The following is a 26,339-nucleotide window of genomic DNA, read 5'->3' as shown; positions in this document are numbered from 1 at the left end:
CAGCTCGGGAGAGACAGCCCATGTTCCTGGGGCAGCGTCAGAGGGTTTCTACACTGCCACTCCCAGCATACCAGACAGCCTCCATGGCGGATTGCCATAATGAGGTTCATCAGATGCTCAGATAAGGCCAGAAAAAATAATTGATTTAATAACTTATATCACACCCTACCTTTTTTTATGTGGATCAGCTCACCTGCCAGCTGCTAGTGTGGGCCAACAGGCATTCCCCGTCACACCTTCACCATGCTCGCTCCTCTTCCTGTGGCAGCCAGATCCTGGCCTCCACTGGCCCTTGGCCAAGCCCTCCTGCTGGGACTGCCAGTGCTTGAGGGAGCCCAGCAGCCTCTGCAGCCCCTACACTGGCTCTGCTGCAGACCAATGTGACATCTTTGGTGTGGTTACCATTTGAAGTGAGGTCGTAAACATGCTGGAACACTGACATTTCCGCCACACACAGTTATTGAAGGAGCTTTATTCCTGTTCCCAGCTAGCCCTGAAATTAGAGGCACAGCAGGGAGAAGGCATGGAGTTCATGGGAGCATAGGACAAGTCCAGATCAGGTGTGACTCATAGTTGGAGAGCAATTAACACTTACTGCTCTTCCCAAGCAGGGATTCGTCTGGCTCTGACTCTTTGCGATGAGATTTCCTTCCTGTTGCAATGGGAAATGGAGGCCAGGCTGGCCACAGCTTGGCAGCAACTCCTCTGCTCCCCAGTGAGACTAAGGCAGGCTGCGGACTTATTGTGGTTTTGGGGAGGGCTGGCAGGCACTGGCTGCAATGACCATGTCCAGAGTGATGTGAGCTGTTGAGATTACTTGAATCCTCGAGGGGAGATTCCAGCTACAACCTAGAAACCTAGAAACCCTGCTGAGCTGAACTGTCAGCTGGCATAAATCCATGTTGATCTGAAGAGGGAATCCACTGCTATAAGCTCAGGGAGGTGGGAGGGAAGCTCTGTCTTGAGCACGGCTTGCCAATTCTACAAGCCCAAAGCAAACCTCTTACTCTGTCCATAAGCAATAAACTGCACCATGTCCCACTCCCCAGGGCAGGAAAAGAGCTGATGTGAGATGGCAATAGCATTTCAGGGGGTCTCTGTGCTCCATTGTCCCTCTAGTATGGATAGGGACAGGAAAAAAGGAGTGGCTAAACAGCTGAGCTTTGCTGCCACGGTCCCAAGTTTGGCTGCCCCAGAATCACTGCCCATGGAGCACCCTGCCCTGCCAGGACCCCTCCAAACTGCCAAGGCAGGAAGGGTGAACAGCAAGAATAGGGAAAAGGCAGGTTTTGGGTGCTATAGCACATCATTTTACAAACATTGCCATGCTCCCAAGCATGCCAGAGGCACCTCAGACCCAAAAGATCGCTACAGGTACTTTTCTGAAAGTCATCACAGCTGTTTTGGGTGTAGGACAAGAGCAGTGTGAGCTAAGGAGCTTAAGAAAAGCAGAGGGCAGTCTCCTTGTGGCTCCTCTCCACTCCCAGCAGGAGTGACATCTGTTTCATTTCATGAGCTTATCTATTACTTTAATTGTGCTTTAACAAGAGATCTAATAAGGCCCAGGGAACAGATATACAAGTTTGAACATGTTTTCCTACTTTCTGCTCTGCTATTAATTATTTTAGAGGTCTTTTACAGCTTTCTAGCAGTAGCTACATGTGGTTGGAGACATTATCTTTGCATGTTGCACCTCTGGCAGAAGCAAACCTGCTGTGGATACAGCTTGGCACTTCAAGAAGTACTTTTTGGGTTTGGCTGCTCTCTCTGAGGGAGCAGAATGGGTAAGGTGTCTGTACTCAGGCACGTGGCTGATGTGAGAATGCTGCTGCCCCAGAGATCTGACATGTATCCCTAACTGGAGGGAGGAGCAAGGATCATCCACTGGGCCATGGGACTCTTGGAGCAGCAACATCATAAGGCTTTGTTAGAACACACATGTCCCACCAAGGGATGTTCATCAGCCTACAGAGAGCCTGGATGCAGCTGATTGAAAGCAGAGGCTTTAGTCCAGGACCTGGGGTCCTTTCTCCCCCAAAACTAGGCTGCAGCACACTCAAGCTGCTCTCCTTTGGGGTGGGAGAGGCCTCATGGCAGATCCAAGATAGCCTCATGAAACTCTGCCTGGCCATGAAGATAAACAGCACCCATGGGTGTAGGAAGGGTCACCCAGTGTTATCCTCCCAGGACCCAGAAGAGGATGACTGTCACTGTGAGTACAGCACAACCACCTTTGTCACTTGACATAGCACTTTGCATCCCCAAGAACCCCTTCGGGAAGGCTGCCATTGAAGGCCCAAGGGTTTCAGAGCTCATGCCATCCCTCACACTCTTCCTCCTTCTCCTGGCTCCTTTGGTTACCCTCACCCTGATGCTTGGTCAGTCACAAAGTCCACACTTTTCCCTTCCAAGGCAAGCGTGAGACGCACAAACCAACCCAGCCCAGAGAACCAGAAACAGAGATCAGCCAGAAGCACAACCCACAGCTGGTTTTTAAAAATTACCGCATTTATTTTTCAACCTTCCTCTGCTGTTTGCAGTGCATCAGCACTGAGTGAATTCAGAGCCTGAGTGAATGCCTTGACAGCACTGTGACAAGAAAGAGAGGAGCTACTGGAGAGTGTTCAGTGGAGGGCCACAAAGATGATGAAGGATTTGGAGCATCTCTTATGAGGAGAGACTGTGAGAGCTAGGTCTGTTCAGTCTGGAAAAGAGAAGACTGAGAGGGATCTCATCTATGCATATAAATGTCTCAAAGGCAGGTGCCAAGAGGATGGTCCCAGGCCCTTTCAAGTGGTGCCCAGCAACAGGACAAGGAACAATGGCCATAAACTAAACCACAAGAAGTTCCACCTCAACATGAGGAAGAAATTCTTTACACATTGAGGATGGCAAAGCACTGGAACAGGCTGCCCAGGCAGGTTGTGGAGTCTCCCTCTCGGGAAATACTCAAAACTCACCTGGATGCATTCCTGTGTAACCTGCTCCAATGACCCTGCCTCAGCAGGGGGGCTGGAATAGATGACCTCCAGAGGTCCTTCCAACCCTAACAATTCTGTGATTTCTGTCTTCTTCCCCATGTCAAAGAGGGCACAGAGACAATCGTCCCCTAAAGTTGCAGTTTCATGGTTCTGCTGTGGGGACCAGAGATGCAGGACAAGGGTGACAGTGCTCAGCGGAATGAAAAAATTAGAGCTAAAAACAATTAGCTATTTCTTTCCTGGCTTGTGGCAAACACAGAGTCAATAGAACCTGAACCTGAGAGCAAGGAATGCATAGTCCAAGCATTGGTCTCTGGATTTTGGAATGGTCACTCTCATGGTGCAGAGAGAAAAGGTCCTTTTACACCTGCCAAGACATGATCTGTCTCTTGGGAAGAAGCTACTGTGGTGGTTTAAGGCAGGAATGTGGTTTGGTTGCTGGTACAATGGCAGGATATCTGCATTTGGAGGTAGAACTGCTCTGAGCCACAAGGGAGAGAGCCTCATGGGGCCAAACCCAGTGAGGCCAAGACAGGCTGGGCCAAAGGAAGGCACAGGAAGCACAGGCATCCCTCAGGGCAAGAGGGACATGCAAAGGCTGAGACATGGCCAGCAGCAGATGGGCATGGGTCAGAATCACCCAAAGTGCTGCAAGCTGGACACAGAGTCAGATCCTGATTCTACAGTGGAAGAAGGCTGCAGAGAAGGTTCTGGGTGGGGGCACAGATCTGGGCTGGACTGTGCCTCTGACCCTGCTCAGGGGACGTGGGAATGGTGGTGGCAGGAGGCCAGAGGGGAGTGATGGCTCCTGAGGTAGTCTTCATTCACAGTCCTTTGTTAAAATAGACATACGGCACTTTGTCCCCGTGCTTGGCCATGATACTGTCACGCAGCTCCACCTCAAGGTCAGCCAGTGCAAGGGAGCTGTGGAGAGGGAGATAGACACTGAGAGCCATGATCCTTCTCCTCAACCAGCAGTCAAACCATCCTCCCTTTCCATTGCCATCTGAGGCCTCTGCAGACCCTGGGATCTTGCAGGCTCATGGAAAGACCCATCACCCTTCCCTCCCAGTGCTGGAAAGCAGAGAGCTGCCCATGGAGCTGGATGTCCTGTTGCTCCCAGCACAGAGCTCACAGAGCAGGGGAGGCACATGCTTTCCTGCTGCCCTGGGCACCAGTGTGTGCAGGCAGGCACTGCCTTGGGTTAAAGGGTGGGTGCCCATCACACTTCTCCTGGGATGGGCAGAGAGGAACTAGGGAAGGAAGAAGGCTCCTGAGATCCCATGCAGGAGAGGGAAACAGTGGAAGAGGTACCATCGCTGGGGGAAGAGGGCACAGGCTGCTGGCACCATGAACAGGAGGCTGTGGGACAGAGAAGAGCAGAGCATTAGTCCTGGGGATCCCAGCCTGTTTGCCCTTCAGCCACAGGGATTTCAGCCCAAGAAGTGCTGTTCACACCCCATGACTCCCAATAATTGGGCAAAGTCCAAGCTGAAAGGTAAGCAGCTTTGCAATTTCTTCTGGGAAAGTATTTTTTCAAGCATTTCTTTGGAGCCATACTCCAGGCACTCACAGGTGATTGAGCAGTGAGATACTTACAAGCCCCCACAGAGCAGCACCTGCAAAGGTCCATGGAGAACCCGGATCCGCTGCAAGAGAAGAGCCAGGACTGAGTCCCTGGCCTCGCTACAAGACCCACTCACAGGGTGAGCAGACTTCTCCCCTCAGTAGGGCTGAATGCCCAACACCTCTGGTGTGCACCAAACCCTGCCACCCTCTCATAGCCTCCCATGTCACTTGAGAGGCCATTGGTTGTATCAATGACTAAAGTAGGGAGCAGAGCAAGCCGGGCTCTGCAAATCCCCATTTGATCCCCAGCATATCAGCAGCAGGGAAGCTGGGCCGGAGCACCACAGAACCCACTGGCAGGGGAAACATGCACTCACCTGCATGAAGGTGAATTTCTCCAGCCGCTCCATGATGATAGGCAAAATAACTAGGCACAGAGAGCAAAGGTCAGCCCAGATCCCAGAACAGCTATCCTGCTAGCCAGCCTGCAGGGCTGTCCCAGCAGGACCATCCACCTGGAGGCCGTGGAAGCAGCTAGTTATGCTGGGGGCAACTGGGTGTTTGCTGACAGCAAGGACCTAACACAAGATCCCCACACATCCATCACTCGGGCAGCATGGTCTGTGTCCCTCATGTTCCTGTCTGTCCTTCTGGGCTTGTCAAGGGTCTCAGGAGCAGAGGGGGTGCTGGGCTGCAGGGTGAGGGGCTAGGGCCAGAGAGCACGAGATGCATCCTTGTGGGGCCAAACTGCCATAGGAGCACCCCCTGTCTCCCAGGCTGTGGTTTGACATGGAGGGGGCTGGGGGCTTGGGGACCTCTGATGGGAATGGCCGGATGAGGAGAGCAAATGCCATCTGGGACGCAGGGCCACCCTCCCTCTTTTTCATGAGGGAAACTGAAGCAGGGGCGGGCAAGGTGGAGGGTCCTGGGGAGTCCCCAGTTCAGCTGTGCACCCTCCTGCCCCACACTCACTCATGCCTGGTGCTGCCATGGTGATCCTGGAGAGCACAACCTGCGCAATGCCCTTCACTGCTGCCCTCTGCAAGCAAAATCAGCAGGTGAGCCCCGGCAGCGCCGTGCCCCAGCCCAAATCCCCATCCTCAGACTCACCCTGGAGCGGCCGAGCTCATTGTTGTTCTCATCTGTCACTGTGATCCCGTTGATGATCTCCCTGAAGGGGACAGGCAGTCGTGAGTGGGGGACAGGATGGCCGGGAATGCATAGGGACACAGTAACAGGATGAGGGGGTGCCAGGGGAGTCCTTTTTACACAGTAGCCCCGGATGCCCCCAGGGCACGGGGCTCCAGCACCCCGGAGCACCACGGTCCCCAGCCCAGCCGATGCTGCCATCTTCAGGGCACAGCTGCGAGCAGGATCTGGCCGTGCTAGGGACAGACACAGCTGAGCCAGGGCACAGTCCCTCACGCAGTACCTGAGCTCCTTGTGCTGTGATAACCAAGCAGCAGGCACAGGTCACAACAAAGACCCCAACTGGGGTGTCCCAGCATCAAGATATAATGGACTGGGGTTCTCCCATGACATGCAGGAGATCTTTGGGTTTGAGAGATCTTCCAGCATGGATTCCAGAGCAGCTATCCTCAGCCGAAAATCCCCCTCCTGGGTGGAGGCTGAACCATCCCACCCAGCACCCTGCACCACAGATACAGCACTGCAAATGCACAGACCCCAGTTCATCTCTCTCCAGCTCTCAAGAGGGGAATCCAAGGCAGGGAGGGCAGGCAGCCCAGGAGCTTGGCTGCCACCAGTTTGCCTTTGTAGGGAGCTGGGTCCCTCAAGCCCCCCAGCCACATGTGACACTTACTGTTGCCGCATCATGGGGATATTGACACAATTGGCAGCAGCCACAGCTGCAAAGGGGACCCAGCGGGCCAGCAAGGGTGGGGCTCGCTGTGAGAAACAAGTTGGCATCAGCACGGGAGAGCAGGATGTGCCCAGCTGCCCCACCTGGCCCTAGCCTGGCATACCTTGGTGTAGAGGTTGAGTCCCACTGCAGTGGCCAGGGCTGCACCAGTGGCCGTGACATAAGCCACCCCAATTTGCCTGGACAGCAATTTCAAAGAAGAGAGATAACAGAATCACCAACTCGGACTCAGCCCTGTTCCTTCTGTGCCCAAGACACAGCACAGAGGGTCTTTATAGGGCATCCAGGGGTGCATCAAATGGACACACTCCATCCTGTTGGGCTGCTCACCTCAGAGAGATGGGGGAGGCAGCGTTGCGGTTGGTGTAGTTGACAAAGGCATTGAAGGACTGGTTCACCCACTGCCAGAAAACCACAGCAGGCACTGTCCTGTGGAGGGAAGGGATGGGAGAGTACCTGAGGGCTGTCAGGGACACCTGGCCTGTGCCTGTGGCCAGGCTTGGCAGGGAGACAGCCAGGATGCCTGCAATCCACTCATCATGATGTCTCCAAAGGGAAAACTGAGGAACTGTGGCAAAGTGACAAGCTAGTGGCAGAGCTGGGAAATGATCCCAGGAGTTCTGGTTACCCTGGGGACCATAGGAAGAGGAGGGCCCAGTCCTGCAAGGCACTTGGGCAGGGGTGGGAGACAGCTCTCAGCAGGGTGGCAGCCATCCTCTGCTGGGCTGAGATAAGCCTTTGTCAAAGCAAGCAGCAAGGAGCAGACACACAGGGACAGAAGTGGCTCTGGGGAATGAGGGTGCCTGGGTTTCTGTTGGTGTCTCAGGGACACTGACGTGGGGCAGGAAGGGACACAGGGAGCACGCTTTGGAATGCAGGGGAGTAGAGAAGGGAAATGCAGGGAGCTGTCAGCAGGGGCTGGGGATGCTGAAGCAGCCTGGCCTAGGGGCACATTTGTTCCTCAGTTTCAAAGACTGCTATGGGCCACAGACCAAGCGCAGCAGCCAAGCAGGATTTGGTTGCATTAATCATTACAGGGGCTATGGGAAGATGTCAGCTGAGCTCAGGGTGAGGTGAGACCATACCCAGCCATGCCATGGGCCAGAGGAATCTGTGATGCTTCTACCACAGGCTGGGTGCTGAGGACAGATCCCAGAGACATTGGGCTTGACCATGGGACACAGGCAAACACAGCAGCCATGGGCATGCCTTAGGCAGCACCCAGCCCCATAGAGGCAGGCTGGCTCTGCTCTGGCCATCAGGGACCTCGAGAGGGGCTAGGGGCTGTCAGGGCTGTCCCCAGGAGCTCACCGATAGAACTGGAGCATGCAGCCAGTGATGGCCATGCCCCCTGGCACCTGGAAGGACATCCTCCCAATGAGGTTCATCTTCTCACCGCTGTCAGGGTGGAAGGCTGAGTCGTACAGCTTCTTGGCATAGAGCAGCTGCTCCTGGCTGCTTCCTGGTGGCACCAACCCAGCCCTGCAAACCCAAAGCTCATCAGGGGAAGTTGCACAGACCTGCCAGCACCCAGCACTGCTGAGGCACAGAGCTCTGGGCACCACATGAAAGGCAGAGGAAACATCTCCAGAGAAGGATGCATGTCACAACTTGAAGCTCCTGGGAGAAGCCTGGGAAACGCCCCCAAAACTACCTCCAACAGACGTTACATCGCTGCACACCTGCTTGAGAATGACTCCATCCCCCTGCAACACTGCACAGTGGTTAGCATGGCCATGAGCACAGGGACAGCACCTCCCCCGTCTGTATCCCTGCCTCTCACCTGCAGCCCTCCACCAGGGCCTTGGCCTGGTCCAGCTCCTCCTCTGGCACCAGCACTGTCCGAGGGTCGGTGATGTTGAGGAAGTGCTTCAGGCGGCCCACAAAGGTGCTCTGGTCCCAGCGTGGGGAGTCAATGTTGAAGCTAAGAGAAACTGTGGCCATCTTGGCGTAGGTCTGGGCAGGGAAAAAGGCCGCTCAGTAGGATCCTTTCTTGCTTGCTCATTGAGTGCACACCTGCCACAGCCACAGGAGCAGCTGGATGAGAGCCATGGCAGGTTTATGTTTAACAGGACAACTGGACTTTCAGCAGCCCTGAGCCAGGAGGCCCCTGCACTCCTGCTGTCAGCAGAACACTGCAGTCAGGCCACTCCTTCACACATCATCCTGCTTGCCTGGGGTCACCCCATTTGTGCTGCACCCCATAGCACCTCGCACCCCCTCCTTGGGGTGATATGGTGCTGTACAGCACTGTAGGGACCAGCTCAACCCTCCACAAGGCTGCCTTGCAGGCACTCCTACAGGGGCACTACTCTGCAGCCCCCGAGTATGCACAGCACCTCACACTGTGCTGTGCCTGCCACAGCACCATCCTGCACATCCCTCTAAAGCTGCTCTGCACTGCCATGGCACTGCCCTGCATGCTCCCCGGGGTGCTGCGCCACATGCCCACGGTTGCACAGCACAGAATCACAGAATTAATTAGGCAGGAAAATACTTCTGAGATCATCTGGGCCCAGCCTATGACCAAACATCACCATGTCAACTACAGCATGGCTAACCTAGCCTAACCCTAGCCAAGTGCCATGTTCAGTCTTTCCTTAAACACCTCCAGGGACTGTGACTTCACCATCTCCTTCGGCTGTCCTTTTCAGTATCTAATCACGCTTCTGTAAAGGAATTCTTACTAATGTCCAGCCTGAACCTCTCCTGGCACAGCTTCAGACTGTATCCTCTCTCCTGTCGCTGGTTGCCTGGGAGAAGGGGCCCACTCCCACCTAGCTACAACCTCATTTAAAAGGTAGCTGTAGACAGCGATAAGGTCTCCGTGAGCCTCTTCTCCAGGTTAAACGCTCCCAGCTCCCTCAGCCACTCCTAAGACTTGAGCTCCAGACCCTTCGCCAATTTCCTTGCCCTTCTCCGTAAGGCACAGCAAAGCTCGGCACACCCCAGACTCGGCCCGGTATGGCACAGCCCCGGCACTCCTCCAGCGCGGCTGGGTCACGGCTTATGTCGGCCCGGCACGGCACGGCTCGGCACGGCACGGCCCGGCACGGCTCGGCACGGCCCGGCCCGGCACGGCTCGGTACGGTACGGCACGGCACGGCTCGGCACGGCCCGGCCCGGCACGGCTCGGCACGGCCCGGCCCGGCACGGCTCGGCACGGCACGGCCCGGCACGGCCCGGCCCGGCACGGCACGGCTCGGCACGGCACGGCACGGCTCGGCACGGCCCGGCCCGGCACGGCACGGCTCGGCACGGCGCGGCACGGCACGGCTCGGCACGGCACGCCCCCGCCCCAGCCCGGCCCGCCGCGCCCCCACGTGTCCCCACCTGCGCTCCCAGGCCCCGCTCCCGCCTCCCGCCCCCGCGCTCCGCCGCGTGGCCGCCCTCAGCCAATCACAGAGCTCCGAGCGGCCGCGCCCACCTCTCCCGGCAGGGCCGGCCTCGTACGCACGCGCCGTTAGGGGGCGTGGCCCGGCGCTGGCCCCGCCCCCGGCGCGGGCACGTCGGCGCGCGGTGGGTGTGACGCAGTTGCCCATGGTAACCCCGGGCCGCGCCGAGGATGGTGAGCGGGGCGGGGGCCGGCGGGGCCGGGCCGGGCCGGGCCGGGCTGGGCTGGGCTGGGCTGGGCTGGGCTGGGCTGAGGTGAGGGCCGGGGCCAGCGCGGCCGGGGGTGCCTGAGGCCGTGGATGATCCCCCCGCGGAGCGTGGGGTGATGGGGGCTGCAGGGTCTGTCGGGCCCGGCCGGGCTCGTGGCAGGCACGGGCAGGCCTTGGGCCGTGAGAGGGGGTGCCAAGGCGATGGAACCAGGGGGGCCGAGCCAGGCTCTACTTGGTGCTGTCGGGCACTGGGGTAAGAGGTAACGGACAGAAACTGATGCACAGGAAATTCCACCTGAATACAAGAAAGAACTTTGCTGTGCGGGTGACCACACACTGGAACAGATTGCACAGAGAGTTTGTGGAGTCTCCCTCACTGGAGATATCCCAGAACCATCTGGACGCGATCCTGTGCCACATGTTAAAGGATGACCACGCCTAGTGGGACGTTGGAGCAGATGACCGACTGTGGTCCCTTGCAGCCTGACCCATCCTGTGACACCCACCCAGGGACCCTGGCTGGCCCGGGGTCCGAGTGCCCACCTGGGGCATCCAGCCAGGCATGGGGGCCTGGGGCTGTGCGGGTGCAGGCACCCGTAGAAAGGGATGAGAACAGTGCAAGTTTGGGGAAGACCCTGGCTGGGGTTGGGGCCCTGGCAACACACAGATGTTATGGGGAACATAAAAAAGGGGGTTGAGTCCAAAAAAAGGCAACAGAACTGGTGAAGGGCCTGGAGCACAAGTCCTGTGAGGAGTGGCTGAAGGAGCTGGGATTGTGTAGTATGAAGAGGAGGAAACCCAGGGGTGACCTTATCCCTCTTCAGCTACCCAAAGGGAGGTCATAGACAGGTGATGATTGGCCTCTTCTCCCATGTAGAAGTGACCCAAATGACAGGACAGGGGAAAATAGCCTTGAGCTGTGCTGGGGAGATTCAGACTGGACATTAGGATGAATTTCTTCACAGAAAGGGTGATTGAACATTGTAAAGCACTGGCTAGGGAGGTGGTTCAATCACCATCCCTGGAGGGGTTTAGGGAGATTGGAAAGGTTGTACATGGCACTTGGTGCCATGCTCTAGTTGCCACGTAAGTGTTCAGTCATAGGTTGGACTTGGTGATCTCAGAGGTGTTTTACAATCTAATTGATTTTGTGATTTTGTGAATCAGGTCTAGACAGAGGCCGGGAAGATGCTATGGGGGCTCTTTGTTGGGATGGAATCAGCATGCCTGGAGCTGATTCAGTCAAGGTGTAGAAGGTGTGATGCAGAGGTGGGTGCTTGGGAGGGCTGGGGACCAGGATGGCAGTGTCCTGAAGAGGGAAGGAGCAATGGAAGACCTTGGCAATTATGGAAGGCAGCGCTCAGAGATTGTCTGTGAAAAGTCTGGGAGCAGCTGTGACTCTAAAGGGACACTGGACAGCCCAGCCAAGATGGGAGGAGGCCACCGTGGGACTTGAATCCTGGCTGTAGAAATTGAGGGAGCTAGAGGACAGCTTGCTGAGGTAGAAGGGATGGTTTTTAATACACAGCCTGAGAAAGGGAGTTCAATCATGGCAGAGAGAGACTGGATGAAGGGGTTAGGTGTTCAGAGATGGCCAGGACAAAGTGCTCAGAGGCTGAAAGAAAACTGCCAGTTGGATGGGATGGACCGTCTGGTGAGTCAGTGGGAAAAAAACAGTCAGTGTTTGGCTGGCTAGGATAGTTTGCTGGGATGTTGTGTGCTCTGGGGTTTTCTGCTATGGGCTGGCAAGATGAGGGACAGTCTAGGTTCAAAAGAAGAAATAAGAATAAACTGTAGGAAAGATTGGAAGTGGAGTTTTGATGTTGATGAAAGAAAGAAAGATCCCAGGGAGAAAAGAAGTGTTGGGTGATAGAAATAAATTGTTTGAGAGGTAGTAGCATGGAATGAAGGAAAAAACTGTGTGTCTTGGGTGGAGGGCAATGCTGGGAGACAGGTGAGGTGGTGAGGGTGTAGTGCAGTCTAAATTGAGGTTAGAGGAAGGTTGGAAGATAGACCAGGGTCATCCAGGTGTTGGAAACAATTTGGGTTTAGATGCCAAAGTAGTTGGGGTGGAACAAGTGGGATGCTGGCAAAGTGCAGCGAGGACTAGAAGGAGGGGTTGGAACTATGGGTGAGGGGTGGTGAGAGAGAGCTGCTGTGGATGTGGAGCCACTCATGAGGATGCTGCATGAAGAGCGAGCACAAGCAGAAGGCAATAGCAATAGGGAAGGATATTTCCCAAGGGCAAAGCTTTATTTTGTCCAGGAGCCCTCTGGACATAAGTTGGATTCATGCAAGTAGCGGGATTCATGCATGGGAGGAGGTGTAAGCAAGAGCACCAAAGGCAGCTTCTCATCTTCACTGGGTTAATTCTGGCTGCATCCCTACCTGCTGGGTCACAGAGAAGAAGATTGAGATAAAGCCTGTGGGATCTGCTCTATTTTAGATGAGTTGGTGATGGGGCATGTCACACCAGGCACCAAAGTCATCACAGGATGGGCATCTGCTATAAAGATGAGGCAGCTGCCTCCAGCAGTGCAGTGTTTCGTGAGACACATTTGGCTTGCAGCTGCCAGATCTACTCTTCTGCCTTATGATGTCCTGATAAGCTGGTGTAGTCTGGGATCTGGCTGCTCTTATCCAGGCACTTTGTGTGCAGAGAGGGTGACTGGGTGTTCACCAGTGTTCGTGTTATTTGATACAACATTTTACTGCCTCTTTTTCTATTTTCCATTTCTTGGAGTTGTTTTTTGAATTATAACCACTCAGACTCTAGGGTGGGTGGCACTTTGGGGTGCCTGGTGGGCTGGCTGGACTGGATAGAGGACTGGAGAGCAATGCACTATCTCTCTAGATTCTCATCTTTCACTAAAACAGAACAATCATTTGTGGTAGAAACTCCAAAACAGCAGCAAATACATTCAAAGCAGCTATGGCAGCCTGGGGGTATGGGTCAGCAGTCAGAAATCATCCAGACAGCTTGATGTAACAATTTACTGCTTGTCGTCTGAGCCATGGTAGCTGCCCATGAGCACGTTCCTACCATGTCCTGACTGCACTGGGAAGCGCTTAAAACTCCCCTCGATGTCTGCTTGCTCCAGCTCCAGTGATAAGAGGGTTAATGCTGAGGTTTAAATTATTTCAGTGTTCATCCAAGTGAGTAAGTACAGAGGGGCAGTGTCTTCTTCTGCAGAGCATACTAGGATTTCTCACAGCCATGGGGCAGGGGTGGTGGAAGGTTGTAGTTGGAGCACGGAGGGAAGGATGAGCCATAAAACTGCAAAGCAGGAGAGCTGTGTAGTGCTGATAGTCTTTGGCTCCATTAAGCAGCATCTGCAGTGGGTGCATGGCAAGGACGAAGGGAGGCTGCTACATGAAAGGATATGCTGCTTTCCAAAGTTTAGGCAATACTGTGAAAAGCAGAGCTTGTGGCTTCCTCATCACAATAATGCTTTCTATTGTCACTGCAATACCAATTTTTACCAAGAGACATGGTATGTTCTTGATAGATGCTGGGGCCAGAAGATGGCTAGTGTTTTTCTAAAACCATTGATGGAAGATGACATCACTGTGTCAAAACCAGATTTGTCAAAGTGTGGCCCTGTTTTATAGTTGAGGAAACTGAGTCACAGAGTGCCTAGCTGACATAAGGCACATCTGGTGAAAAGGATAAAATACCAGCATAGCTAAATGCATAGTCAGGCATCTTTCTCCTGGTCTTGAGCTCATGTTTCTAGGAAAACCTGCATCTATATCTTGCCTGCTCTAGGCATACCTTATACTTAGAAATTCTTTATTTTATCCCTTGTTCCTTGTCAGTAAGGCTCTATTTAAAATGGCTCTATTAAAAATGCTTTCAAGGATTATAAGTGTCTCACTACTTCAGTTTTCAGTACAGTTCAATGTCATGTTTTTTGGTTTATTTTACTGATTGCTGAGAGGATGATATGAGAAATCACCTGCAGATAGGAAATTATACCAGTCACTGGCCAAGGCTTTGAAGTTCTGATACTAGACAGAGACTGCTGACATTGTCCAGTGCTAGGCATTGGCTCTTCTCTGCACAGGGTAAAATACTTTTTTCAAACCTGCTGAAACCGGGGGAGTTTGATTTTAATTATGAAAAGAGGATTCATGCTGGTATTGGTTTATGCATCAAACTGGAAAGTGCTGTGTGACCTCTTTAACAGAAAACTACATTAGTAGTTTGAGCTGGAAAAACTCTGTAGGTGACTCGACTCCGTTAAATTTTGGATTTCAATGCAGGAAAGAAAGTCTGCATTGAATGACACCATATGGTGGAGACATGCAGTAAGCAAATGATTTTTTGGGAGTTTTGCCAGAGTAAGAAGTATTGAATAAACTGTGCTCAATAGATTAATTTACTTCGGTTGTATTTTGAAAAAGACTGGATGATTTTATGACCATTAGTGACATTTGCAGTTCTGCAGCCGAAGATAAAGGTAATCAGACGTCATTCTTCAGGACACCAGCTAATCAGTGCAGTTGTCAGGAAGGACTCCCCTCCTCCAGCTCTGTCTGTGCAGGATTGCACCCTGGATGACAAATGTAGCCTCATATATCCCCTGTGCAAGGCAAGATATTTGGCTCAGCTAAGCCCCTCGTCCTTCCCTGTGTCAGCTTCTCCTGCGTGACTTTCTGAAATCACGTGTACCCTCTAACTTACACTTTGAAAATGGTGAACCGCTACCATATTGCTTAATAGAAAGTAAATAAATTGGTGCCCAGAGCTGTGCTAGGTGCTGTGCCGGCAGAGCACGGAGGTGCTCCCATGCCATGGAAATATGGTCTGTCTGGGGTGAGAGATAACCAACTGATATGAATAAGTAGAATCCAAGACAGGTTTGAACTTGACATGTTTGCTGCCTAAACCTCACCAAGGATTGTAGGTGTGGCAGAGAAGGAATTAGCAGAAGAATCATGGGCTGGTTTTATGGATATTTTGTGAAGTTTCTCCCACAGTTGTAGGAGAGTCACAGAAGTTTGTGAATAGAGCTCAGCAGTGCTGGGGAGCTGTAGGGAGACAGGAATTGTCATCTCAATGGCAAATGTGCTTGGCTGAGATGAGTCTTGAGGATTAAGTGATTTGTGGTTGCAGTAGTGGGGAAGAGGGCATCTCTGCAGAGGTGTAGAGATGGGAAAGATGTGGTTGTAATGGCAGGCTGAGCTGCTGAGCTTTGTGGCTCTGTTACATCTTGGTGAAGTGCATTGATTCTATCTAAATGTCCACATCTAGTAGATAAGCAATTGGTGGTGACTGAGGGTGGCTTTATTTTAAATTCATTATCTGAGCCTTGTGGCTGATAAAGTTAAACAGAAAACATTTACTTCTCTTTCCTATTAAGAATCAACCGTGCTTTGCAGCAGCTTGTGGGCCACGCTTTTTATCCATGCCCCGTGTATCCAACCCTCAGTACAAGGGAGAATTGTTCTTTCTATTATGGTTTTATACTGCCAATCTGATACAATATTTAAACAGATTATCTCAATGCTCTGTTTGTCCCAAACCAATTTTTGCTTTGGCCGGTAAAGTGAATCTTCCTTTCAGTGGCTTCTGTGGTGCAGGATATAGTTACATACATCAACTAGTTCAAGAGACCCATATACAGAATGAATAAACCCACAAAACCCTTAGCTAGGACTATAAATGTCACAGTATTTTTATATATGTAGGATTTTTTTTTTTTTGAGAGAGAATAGGATTACTGCATGCAGCTATAATTGAAAGTCCTTTGATAATTTGGTGGGTATTTTAAACCTAGCAATGATATACTTTCATAAAACCACGCATCCCTGTTTTCTGAAGGATGCTAATAAGATGGTTAGCTTTGCTTTCATGCTCAATGTGTTTATGAGTGCTCTTACCCATTTAGTTGCATCTTCGAATTTAATGCCCCACTCTGATTTCATAGTAATTGTCAGGAGTCTCTTTTTCTTTATTGTATGTTCCTGCTCGCTGTCTGGAAAATACAGTCTCCTCATTGCTGACCCCATCAGTCTGTCTCCTCACAGTGCTTGTAAAGAAAACCCTCTCCACCAAGGACAAAGATGTTTTTAAACAAGCCAATCTGATATAAGACATAGTTTGCTTAACCCAGAGGTGACCAAGAAGTGAATGCTGACTGACTGTGCCCAGCCTTGAGTTGCTCTGTCTGGCTGCCCTTCTCCAAAGGCTGTACATTCTGTCATGCTGTGCTGTTCATTATCTGAGCAGCATCTGCAGTTCCCTTCCCTATTGCAGATGCCGCAGTCTGCTTAGTTTTGTGCAGCTGACACGCTGCCCTTACACTCCTGTGAGGCATCTCTGCAGCTCCTCAGCTAGCTCACATCTACCGTGGCCTGCTCAAGACGTGTCCTGTTCTCACCCTGGATACTCCAGTGAGCAAGTGCCACAGGCCTGGCTGCTATGCAGGCATCCTGGGAATCCTCCCTTCTCGCGACTGGCTAAGTCCCAGCACGAGACATTTCTTACCTGCCCTGCTTCAAAAATCTGCTCCTCCTCTGTTGCTTCTGTGCATCCTCTTTGTACCAGATCTTCCCATTTCATGGCTTTCTACCTGACAGCTCCCACCAATAACAAGGCATTGCTTTCTGACTCTCCTCAGTCTGTTAGTTTCAGCATTGTGTTTGCCAGCAGAGGAGTGCTTGTCCATCAGTGTGTGTGCAATAGGGGCTGCTTGTCCCACATCGTGGTGATATGCAGCAGGGAACTCTGCTGAGTTATTTTTTACAATCTACTAAGCTGTCAGGAAATGCCTTCTGTCTTTCTAGCCAGTGTGCTCACAAGACCAATTAAAAAATTAAAAAGAAAAAAATGAGAAATGCATCTGAACATGGCTTTCCTTAGTTTTAAATCTTTGCTAACTACAGGGAGAATGCTGGATTCAAGTTTTAAATACTATTTACAAAATAGTAGCAGGAACCAATACTATTATTTGGCTCTTGATTTGTTATATACAGAACATGTAACCTACTCTGGCAGCTACTGAAATAAAGTCCATTTCTCTATGTTGTCTTGCTTGTCTTCCAGCCTTTTAAATCAGCTTACTTTATACCTTAGAGAATACTTTTATTTCTATATATATCTTCTCTTCTATTGGCTACCCCCGATAATCCTGTGATCAGCCATGCAGCAGTGTCACTTGAGTAGAATATGGAACGATGCTGATCGTTTTCTCATAGGCTGTCATACTGGCCCAGAAATAGCATCCATCTACAATGGGAGAAGCTCTATTAACATTTACAACTGTTCCTCTTCCCGACCCTTGAGAATTGCTCCGTGGTAGATAAGCAATACTTTGTAATACATTTCTTTGCGCTCAGTATTTTGGAGTTGAATTCTGAAATATAAAGGCACCTAATCCTGATCTGCTCTGGGATACACTGCTCTGCTCTTAGCAAGTGGAGCTGTGAATAGGATTAGCATTTCAACAGCTTCTTTTTTTAACTGTGAGCAATAAACTAAAATAATAGGGCCTGATTCAGAGCTCTCCAAAGTCGGCAGTAGTGCATTTGCTGATGTACACTGGCTTTGGGTCAGGCCCATAAGAATGGGAAATTCACTGTTTCCCTAGAAAGGAAGGAGAATGTGTGAATTTTAGAGTTCCTGCTCCTGTGGAGTCTGTCCACGCTGAGCATAAATCCACAGATTTACAAGCCAGCAAACACAACTGTAAATTGGAGGGCAGGTGAAAAGAAAATGTGTTGCTAGTCATGCAGTTAAAACTTGTGTTTTTTTAATGATGTCAAGGGCACTTAGGACATGCATATAAACAAGTAACCATTAGAGGTATTTTTGCTGTTCCTTTTCTCTTTCCTCAGACATGTGGAGGTGCAGACCATCATCGGGGCAGAACATGGCTTGGGCACTGTGGCAGGGAGATCAGCTGTTGGGCTGGCAGGGTTTGCAGTGGCTGGCTGCACTGAACACAGCCCTTCAAATTCATTAGCCATGGCCCCATGGGTGAGAGCCAGCTGTGAGCATCTGTCCCTCAGGGCCCTGCACGTGGTGTTACAGGCCTGTACACTTCAACTAAAAGCTATTTGGGGATTTACTGTGCCTGTGCCGGTGCCTGTTCTGAGCAGGCATGGCACCCTCTACCAAGCAGAGCCCATTTCTAATTCACAGCTCTTGAGCAGGGCCTGGAGTCCCAGTTTTTTACATGCCTATCACCTATGAAATAGGTGATGATACCTTCAGCCTGCTTATTGGGCAGTAAGACTGCAGTTCTGCTGTTGCTTGCACAAGCTCTGAATTTCTGAACCTCAGCTTTCCACAGTGCTTTTTAGAAGCACAGCAACAGTGGCAATCCTGCAGCTTTCTACAGATACCTTTCAAACCCAGTTTTACTACGTTCCTTCTCTCCTCTCTGTTTCTTACACATCACACATGTATTTTGAGCTGTAGCTCGGAATTTAACAGAGACCCATTAAATTCCTCTGAAATCAAAAATGCTTACAGGGGTGGATGAGGTGTCACATGCATTTGTATCTCTGAGCATTACAAAAAACATTAGTGCCAAGTCCTTCCCAAAACACTCCCACCTGGGAGCAGGGAGGTGAGTAGTCAGAAGCAGCTTTTGCAGAATGGCTGAGGTTGGGAGTGGGCAGGAGGACACTGCTGGAGACAGGGTTGTGTTGCAGTGGTGATGGTTGTACTGCGACGTGCAGCTCTTTATCCTGAGGACAAGTTTCTGATTGCTGCGACCTGGAGGGGATCAGGAGCAACCTTCAAGGCTCAAATAGTCCTTGGCTCTCAGCAGGAATATTTAGAGGGTTTAGTTCCTCATAGCAACAAAGCACTTCAAGACATTTAACTGATTACACCCTTGCAGGTTGACAAGAAGCATTTTCTGCATTTTGCTATTGGGAGAACAAAAAGGCTTGACATATGGGCCCCATGGGCTCAGTTTTCTGCTGATATTTGAACTTTCTTCCTGGCTCTTGGTTTTAGTGGGCTTCAACAAAGGAATTGTCTGGGTGAGATGAGGGCTGAGGACTGAGGGCTTCAGAAGGGGCTGTAGGTATATTTCTTCCCTGGATTTTCTCAGGTGAATTAGTAGCAAGAGCACCTGTGTCCACAGGCAGGGTCTCAGTGTGGTGTGTGCTTCTTGGGCTCTGAGGAGGAGTCCCTGACACACAGGGGCTGCTGAGTAGTGTGGCAGGGTGCTGAAGACATCGAGGCATTCCTGGTGTCACAGCCTGTTTCTGTGCAGGTGGAAGTGGGGGGATTTGCATCTCTTGGTTATGTCCCAGGATCCAGAATATTTTTCCAGCCATTTTAGAGAGGTGCTGGTCTCTGACTGGTGGCACTGACAAAAGCTTGGGTGTGCTGCTGTAAGGTGCATGTTTGTAAATGAGCTGACCTGCATATTCTGTTTCCTAATCCTGAGTGATACTGTCAGCTCAGAGAGCTGAGCCTGGGTAATGACTGGAATCCACTGTGCTTTTCTTAGTGAGGATGTGTGGTAATCTGAGGTAGTTGTTAAGTGCTACATCCTGAGAATCAAAACTGCACATGCCCCATGGGTTCAGAATGTTTTAGACAGATAAATGGGGTTTGAGATGACCAGGGTAGTTTCTATGAGAAGAACCGATATCACATACATAGTAACCTGCAGTTACCTGGGAGGCAGATCAAATTAATGGAGTTTTTCCCTCTGATAAAGGTGATGAAAAGCTTGCAAGGATGTGGTCTGCAGCTTCTTCACAGGGTATGCATAGGCACTGTCTCCCTGGCACAGCTGTGTGACAAGAGCAGTGCAGCCAGCAGTGCACCCCACTGCGTGACATTTGTGCTGTCTGAGACCTTGTTGATACTCTGAGATGGAAGAAAATAGGGGCAAAGGGAGGAGTAGGAAATGAAATGGGAATAGGGACTGCAGAAAAGTATTCAGGATGTCTTGGGACCCACCACCAGACAGAATCTGTTTCAAGGGAGGAGGGCATAACATTGTGGGGGATGAGGGTTGGGGTGGGGAAATAACAGCTCTGGTCTCTCTTGTGAGTTTAGGGTTTACTGTCAATCCTGCGCAAACTAAAAAGCACCCCAGATCAGGAGGTCAGAATCCTCCTCTTGGGACTGGATAATGCAGGCAAAACCACACTCCTGAAACAGCTGGCATCAGAGGACATCAGCCACATCACCCCAACACAGGTGAGGAAGGACTTTTCTTCTTGAGGCAGTTACTGTGGTCCCACCTGCCACATTATATAAAGCACTCATGATTCATCGGAGTCTTTCAGTAAAAGGGGGAGCAACTGGAGCCTGGTGCACCATTAAGTTTGTGTCTTTTCTGCCTGAGAGGAGACTTCCTGACGGAGCCAGAGAGCGTCAGACCAGATTGGTCAGGTAGTGCAAAAGTGGATGAGTGCTGTGGAGTTCTACAAAAGGCTTTTGAGACATGCTACAATTGCATGGATGAGACTTTGTTCCTGTTGTCTTTGCCAAACAGGGGACATGTAGAGTGGATGCTGCAGCACTGGACAAACCCTTGTCTGTTTACATCTTTCACCCAACCAGCTCCAAGGGTTCTGCATATACCAGTGCTCCTCTCTAATGTCTCTCATGCCCTTTTGTTGAGCTTTGGGGTTGGAGGAGAGGGATGGCTCCCATCAGAAGCACTGCAGCATTGCTCCAGAGGAGGTTGCTAGAGAGCTATGGGAGACTCTTCCCCCCACCCTGTAGCTGCCTCCCAAAGCTCCCAGGCCTGGCACCCTAATTCCAAGCCTTGGTCCCCTGGGTGGTGTGGCAGCGCGTTGCCAGCCCACACCACATCCTGTTTTTCTACATGAATGCACTTTCAGTTGGTGCTTTAATTGATGAAATGGACCCTTCAGATGTGCAGCTGTTGCTCTTTTAAGCCCAGCATTAGCTGTGTCGTGTCGAATTGAGCTGAGACCTCTGGCTTCATATTAGTTGTGACTGTCTACTCAGCTTTCACAAGCTCAATCCTGCTTCTTACAGTGCCCTTGTTTTCTCCTTATCTGCAGCTCTCCCACCTCTTCCTTGCACCCACCCTGCTGAACTCTCTCAGGGCACTAACTGCGTCATATGTCTCCATAGGCATGACAGCATCAACCCTTGACCTAAGAACACTGACAAACTGATGGTTTAGCGGCTGCTTTTGCTGGTGCCTGTCCCACAGCTGATCCATCTTTGTGGCTGTCCAGCCACCTCACTGCACATTGCAGGCATGGGATATATAAGGTGTTAATGTCTGGCTACGAATATGCTCCAGCCATTCAGGTTTATGCTCTATGTGGCTTTGTTTCTGCTCTTTCCAGGGCTTCAACATCAAAAGTGTACAGTCTCAAGGCTTCAAACTGAATGTATGGGACATAGGCGGACAGAGGAAGATCAGACCATACTGGAGGAACTATTTTGAAAACACTGATATCCTTGTGAGTATTGGCTGCAGCTGAATGCTGTGTTCATGCAATGGCTTTCCAAGGTCTCAGCCAGAAATTCAGAAACAAGTAATGTAATGTCCCAGCCCTCAGCAACACCATTGCCATTGTAACAGAAGTTATTCTGAGCTAAATGGCAAGATTAGTTGAGTGCAGTAAGAAAAATACAGTTATGTTTGCAGAAATCATTCAGTTGCATGTTTTTACTTTCACAGGATGGTGCTGTTTATAGCCAGTTCCTTTCCTCTCATCTCAGTCTCTTTCAAATGAAAGAACATTAATAACGTGCACTTCACCCATCTATAGCTCCTTTCACTGGAGATTCTGAAGGCCTGTCATGGGCATTAGTGACTTAAGCATCATTTGTAGAGGTAGGTCAGTATGGTGCCCTTGTTTTATAGGTGGAGAAACTGAGGCATAAGAATTAAATGCTCTGTCTGGTATCAGATGGGAAAGCTTCTGAGTGAGGGACACAGAGAGACCCCTTGTCTTTTCTTTTTCTCCTTTAATCATAAGACTGTCTTTTAATGGTTTTGACAACTTAGCTGTAATTACCTTACAATTAGCTACAGAAGACCACAATTATATTTACAGTGCAGGACCCTTGTTTTTCCATACCAGAGCACATTGCTCTGGGACTCTCCAGGTGCTGTCTTGGCTAGTTTCAAAGATCACCTCTAGCATGCAACCACATATGCCAGGATGAAGGCAGGCTCGGGGCTGCAGGCCTCTCTGTGCCTCAAGCAGTATTGCCTGTGGAAACAGAGAAAAGCCAAGGTCTGCAGACTCCCATGGGAAAGTGGGAAGCTCTCTCAGAAAGATGCCATTCCTTCCTCCTGTGACACACATACTCACTAATGTATCAGGAGCTTCCGTGCACTTGCATGGAAAGATCAGTGAACTAGGAATAGGACTCTGTTCACCGAGGCTCGTGTCCAGTTGCTGAAAGGCCTGGCTGTGCTTGCAGGTTTAGAAAACATTGTCCAAATGAAGCTGTTATTTAAATGTGACTAATAAACCCTTGATACTCTCTTTTGCCAATCTTTGTGTTTGAGCCTTAATTTGGACTCTAAAGTTCAAGGACAGCTACCACTGCACAAAATTGGTTGATTGCTTTTGCAAAGAGGATCTGTGAGATTTTCCATGGGGTATGATCTGGGTTTGAGAAACAAACAGGACACACACTGTGCTCCTCTGTGGCTACTGAGGACAGAGATGGTGTGGTTGTGAGGTGACTGCCCACTGAGCCCAGGCTCTAGTGCTGTGGGTGGTGAGGAGGCAGTAAGTGTACAGATCAAGGTCAGCCCTGCGAAGCAGCAGCATTGGGATCTCTGCCTGCTGTGGCAGGTGCTCAGGCTGCAAAGGTTGTGCAATCACAAAACAATATCTGGAAGATTGCTGGCAATGACAATGAGCTACACTAGCCTGTGGGCTTCCACCCTTACTTGTGCATGGGAGGTGCAGAAATAAAGGTGAATTTGAAGACTGAAGGAGATGAAAACAGTTGTTTCCCTGCCCCTCCCTCACCCCAGTTAAAGCAATGTACAGAGAAATCCCTTCTTTTCATATGAGTAAGAAAATGAGTGGATAGAAGCCGAATCACTTTGGGGGGAAGCAGCAGTGTGAATTCAGAAAATAGCTGGTGCACAGATGGGCTTGAGTTCCCCTGGCTGCACTTAATACTGACACCCAGTCCCAAACTGGGAGATGTTGGCATGTTGAGCTAGTGCTTTGCTATTTCAATACACACTAAAACTGGGATCATGTATATGCTGATGGCTCACTGTCTTCTGCCAGTCCTTACCCCTGTTTTAGCCCGTAATTTTACCCTCTGACAAACCTGGTTCAGACTGTGCTTTTACAAATTGAGCCAACTTATCCCTCATGCTATTTCTTCATCTAGCCCCACCACTTGTAATTTCTGCCCAACGCATTTATTCCAGGTTGTGTTTTGGCTTGCTTCTCAAAGGACGTACCCAGCTTTACAGGCATTTCTTTCTCAAATCTCCATTCTCCAACATGGTGTTCAAATTGGTAAACTATGTTACCAAGTGCCACAGGCAAAAACAGGCTCTTGTGTGGCCTTGGCCATAAAAGGAAGTTGGACATGAGATACACTACAGTTCCCAGGACCCCCTGCTTCTCTCTTCCCCTAAACTGCATTGCATAAAACAGAAAGGACCCTCTAAAGCGTATTAAAAAGCAGGAAGTAATTACAAATTCAAATCCATGCAGGTGCTTTTGAATGAGAGCTTAGTCTTGCATCACACACCTGTGATATTTGGAAGCTTAACGCAGGCAAATAAGGTGTGGATATCTGGCTGATTGCATATTCAGACAGGCACCTGCAGCTATTTGGCACAGCGCTTGCTGGTTTGGAAGTAGGCACTCGGCACATACTTTGCTTTCTCTGTGCTGTGCTTTTGTGGCTTTTGCCCCAAGCACTGTTGTCTCTAGTTCTCATCTTGCAAAACAGCTCCCTAGTGAGGAATGAGCGGTGCAGGAGAAAGCCTGGCTGGATGGGACCCAGAGCTGTTCCTTCCCAGTTAGAGAAGCACCGTAATATGGAAAGTGCCGCCTTTCAGTTCACAAGCAGCACTCGACCACTGCATTCATGTGTTGTGGACTTCCCCAGAGATGTCCTGAGGGAGGACAGATGACAGTCCAGTCTTACCCCAGAACACAACTGCCAGCCCTGCAGCTTCTTCCTTTCTTTTGTTCTGTGTTTCCTGCCCTAAATGGGATGCATAGGGGTGGATGCTTGGTAGGGCGGGGAGGACGTGTGTAGCTGATCCAATATTGGTGCACGTGCTTGGGATCACATTGCAGGGAGAGGCCTGTGTGTCATGCCCACGGGCTGGTCCCCATCACGTGGCACTGGGTGCGTGCTCTGCTGACGCATCCCCACGCAGCTGCGTCCAGCCCTACCGCGTGTCCCCCAGCCTCTGTCAGTGCACATCAGCCCCAAGTGATCTGCAGAGCGGCTGCGAGGTTGCTGGGTTATCTCCTCAGGCCTTGCATGCTGATTTTCCTGCTGCATGTTTGGTCCTATTTCAGACAACTCAAATGCTGCTCATTAAGATAGTGCCTATAGTTTAATAGATGTTGCTGTTAGAGATCTTCCCTCCTTCTACTATTAGATCAAAATTGTCCTGGAAGCATGGAGTCTTATGCTGAGACTGCCTACAAGGATGCCATTTATCTTGATGGCAGGGTGCTGTGTTCATCTATTCCCTGAAAACCAGGCTGACACTTGCTCCCTGTAAGCCACCAAAGAGCATGCAGATGGCATGCTAGCAGGTTCAATCACTACTGATGGAGAATGGCAGCAACTGGAAGCAAAATGCTCAATGTTTGTCACCAGTCCTGTATCTGTCTGCTATCCCAGCATCCTTCTTCAAAAACCTTCACATATCAAGCAATGAAAAAAGGATACCGATCTATTCTTGCCTGCATGTTGTACTGAGGTTCCCCATTTTCTTAGATGGCAACTGAATATGGTGTCTTGCAGGCTGAATCCAGCCCTCATACCCAACCACCTCCTCCAAGAGGCTACAGTAGGATTGGCTGATGTAGACAAACTCAATGTCCCCAACACATTCATATGTCCTCTGAGTGCCATTGTGTGCTTGGTGGCTTATTGAGGAGGTGATGCTAGAGGGCAGCACGGCACAGTCACACCAGGCCAGTGTTTGTACACTTTGCTAGGGTGAAAGGCCATGTCTGGCTTCCCTTCTATGCTCAGCTTCAGCTTGTAACAATAAATTTGAAACAATACCAGCAGTCTCCTGTTCTCTTCAGATAATATATGCTATGGTGATGGTGACAGCATCTCCAGTACTGCTGCCAGCTCCTTTCTGATTCTACCCACATGATTGTCCACTCCCCCAGCATTAAAAGAGGTGGTTCCTCTCCCTTCAGAACATCATGAAGTTTTGTCAACATTTGCTGCAAATAATAGCAAGGATCTTTGTGCCCAAAAGCGTAATTAGTAGGTCCAACTCACTTAAGTACATGCTACTGTGGAAGAGTATCTTCTGGGAAGAGTAACTTTTCCTGTCATTTCTTTTTTCAGATCTATGTCATTGACAGTGCAGATAGGAAGAGGTTTGAAGAAACAGGTCAGGTAAGTTACTTAAGCCCAGCTTCCTTTGAAGTAACTTGGTGCTTCTGACTGCCCCTTGCTCACAAAAGTTAGGAAGAAGATTTTGATCTTTATGAAGGAAATTTGCATTTCAAGAGACTTGCCTTTCAACATCAATACAGAATATTTTGGTAGATGTGAAACAAGAAAAATAGGTAGCCTAATTCTTTTTAAATAGAACAGTGTTCATTAAAGTTATACAATAATAGCAAATGGAGCCTAATACTGAAAGAAGCAACAAACTTCTCTAAGTCCTTTAAACCTTGCCAAACCAAGACCCTGAGGAATCCCATTTTCTTATTTACAAAGCTAAAATGGAAATCATATTGACTCGATTGTCTTTTGGATGTAATTGTAAAAAAACTAAGAACTTTCTAACTAATACTGGCCAGAAAATAAGATTTCCATTTTACAAAGTTCTGATGTTTTGTAACATTTTTTGTTTTCGGTTGGAACAAAAATAGGACTTTTAAACTTCGTTGTGTAAAATTCAGAAAGTGACAGTGTCCCAAAATAGCTAGCAATAGATTTACCCCACAGAAATGGGAGATGTAGATTAAAGCCTTCTGTTCTGCCTGATTTGAAGGAGATACTTGATCTCAAGTCTCATGCACACACCCCAACAGCAGAACTGTTGGTTGTTTTAGGGGTTGGGGAATCTTTCTCCTGCTGGAGCTATTTCATTTTATGTCAGTAATTTAATATGCATTGGGCAAAAGAGATGGAAAGGA

At 50.1% G+C, this 26,339-nt stretch overlaps 2 protein-coding genes across 7 annotated transcripts in view; one reads left to right on the top strand and one right to left on the bottom strand.

Moving 5' to 3' along the window:
* Window positions 1-2,487: 2,487 nt before the first annotated feature.
* Window positions 2,488-9,921, bottom strand: SFXN2 (sideroflexin 2). Of its 6 annotated transcripts, none has more exons than XM_085583690.1 (12): window positions 9,860-9,921; window positions 8,216-8,388; window positions 7,744-7,914; window positions 6,763-6,861; window positions 6,536-6,611; window positions 6,373-6,458; window positions 5,661-5,721; window positions 5,523-5,589; window positions 4,928-4,977; window positions 4,581-4,630; window positions 4,296-4,343; window positions 2,488-3,905 (listed from the first exon to the last, which is right to left on the bottom strand). In XM_085583690.1, the coding sequence occupies exons 2-12, from the start codon at window positions 8,374-8,376 to the stop codon at window positions 3,806-3,808; spliced, it is 969 nt and encodes a 322-aa protein (XP_085439816.1). In that variant the 5' UTR covers window positions 8,377-8,388; window positions 9,860-9,921; the 3' UTR covers window positions 2,488-3,805. The 6 variants fall into 6 exon arrangements, with proteins under 6 accessions (XP_085439816.1, XP_021392005.3, XP_021392006.3 ...); XM_021536330.3 differs by lacking the exon at window positions 9,860-9,921 and adding an exon at window positions 9,766-9,798 and having other exon boundaries at window positions 8,216-8,469; XM_021536331.3 differs by lacking the exon at window positions 9,860-9,921 and adding an exon at window positions 9,766-9,798 and having other exon boundaries at window positions 8,216-8,448.
* Window positions 9,922-9,943: 22 nt separating this feature from the next.
* Window positions 9,944-26,339, top strand: part of ARL3 (ARF like GTPase 3) — a 30,313-nt gene continuing 13,917 nt past the window's right edge. Inside the window, exons 1-4 of the mRNA XM_021536338.3 lie at window positions 9,944-10,000; window positions 20,068-20,211; window positions 21,342-21,458; window positions 25,540-25,590. Coding sequence (XP_021392013.3) covers window positions 9,998-10,000; window positions 20,068-20,211; window positions 21,342-21,458; window positions 25,540-25,590 — 315 coding nt within the window. The 5' untranslated portion in view covers window positions 9,944-9,997. The remainder of the gene's footprint in view (window positions 10,001-20,067; window positions 20,212-21,341; window positions 21,459-25,539; window positions 25,591-26,339) is intronic.

Source organism: Lonchura striata, chromosome 6 (assembly GCF_050655825.1).
Source record: "Lonchura striata isolate lonStrDom1 chromosome 6, ASM5065582v1, whole genome shotgun sequence".
Classification (NCBI taxonomy): domain Eukaryota; kingdom Metazoa; phylum Chordata; class Aves; order Passeriformes; family Estrildidae; genus Lonchura; species Lonchura striata.
This window is presented reverse-complemented; position numbering and strand designations above follow the sequence as displayed.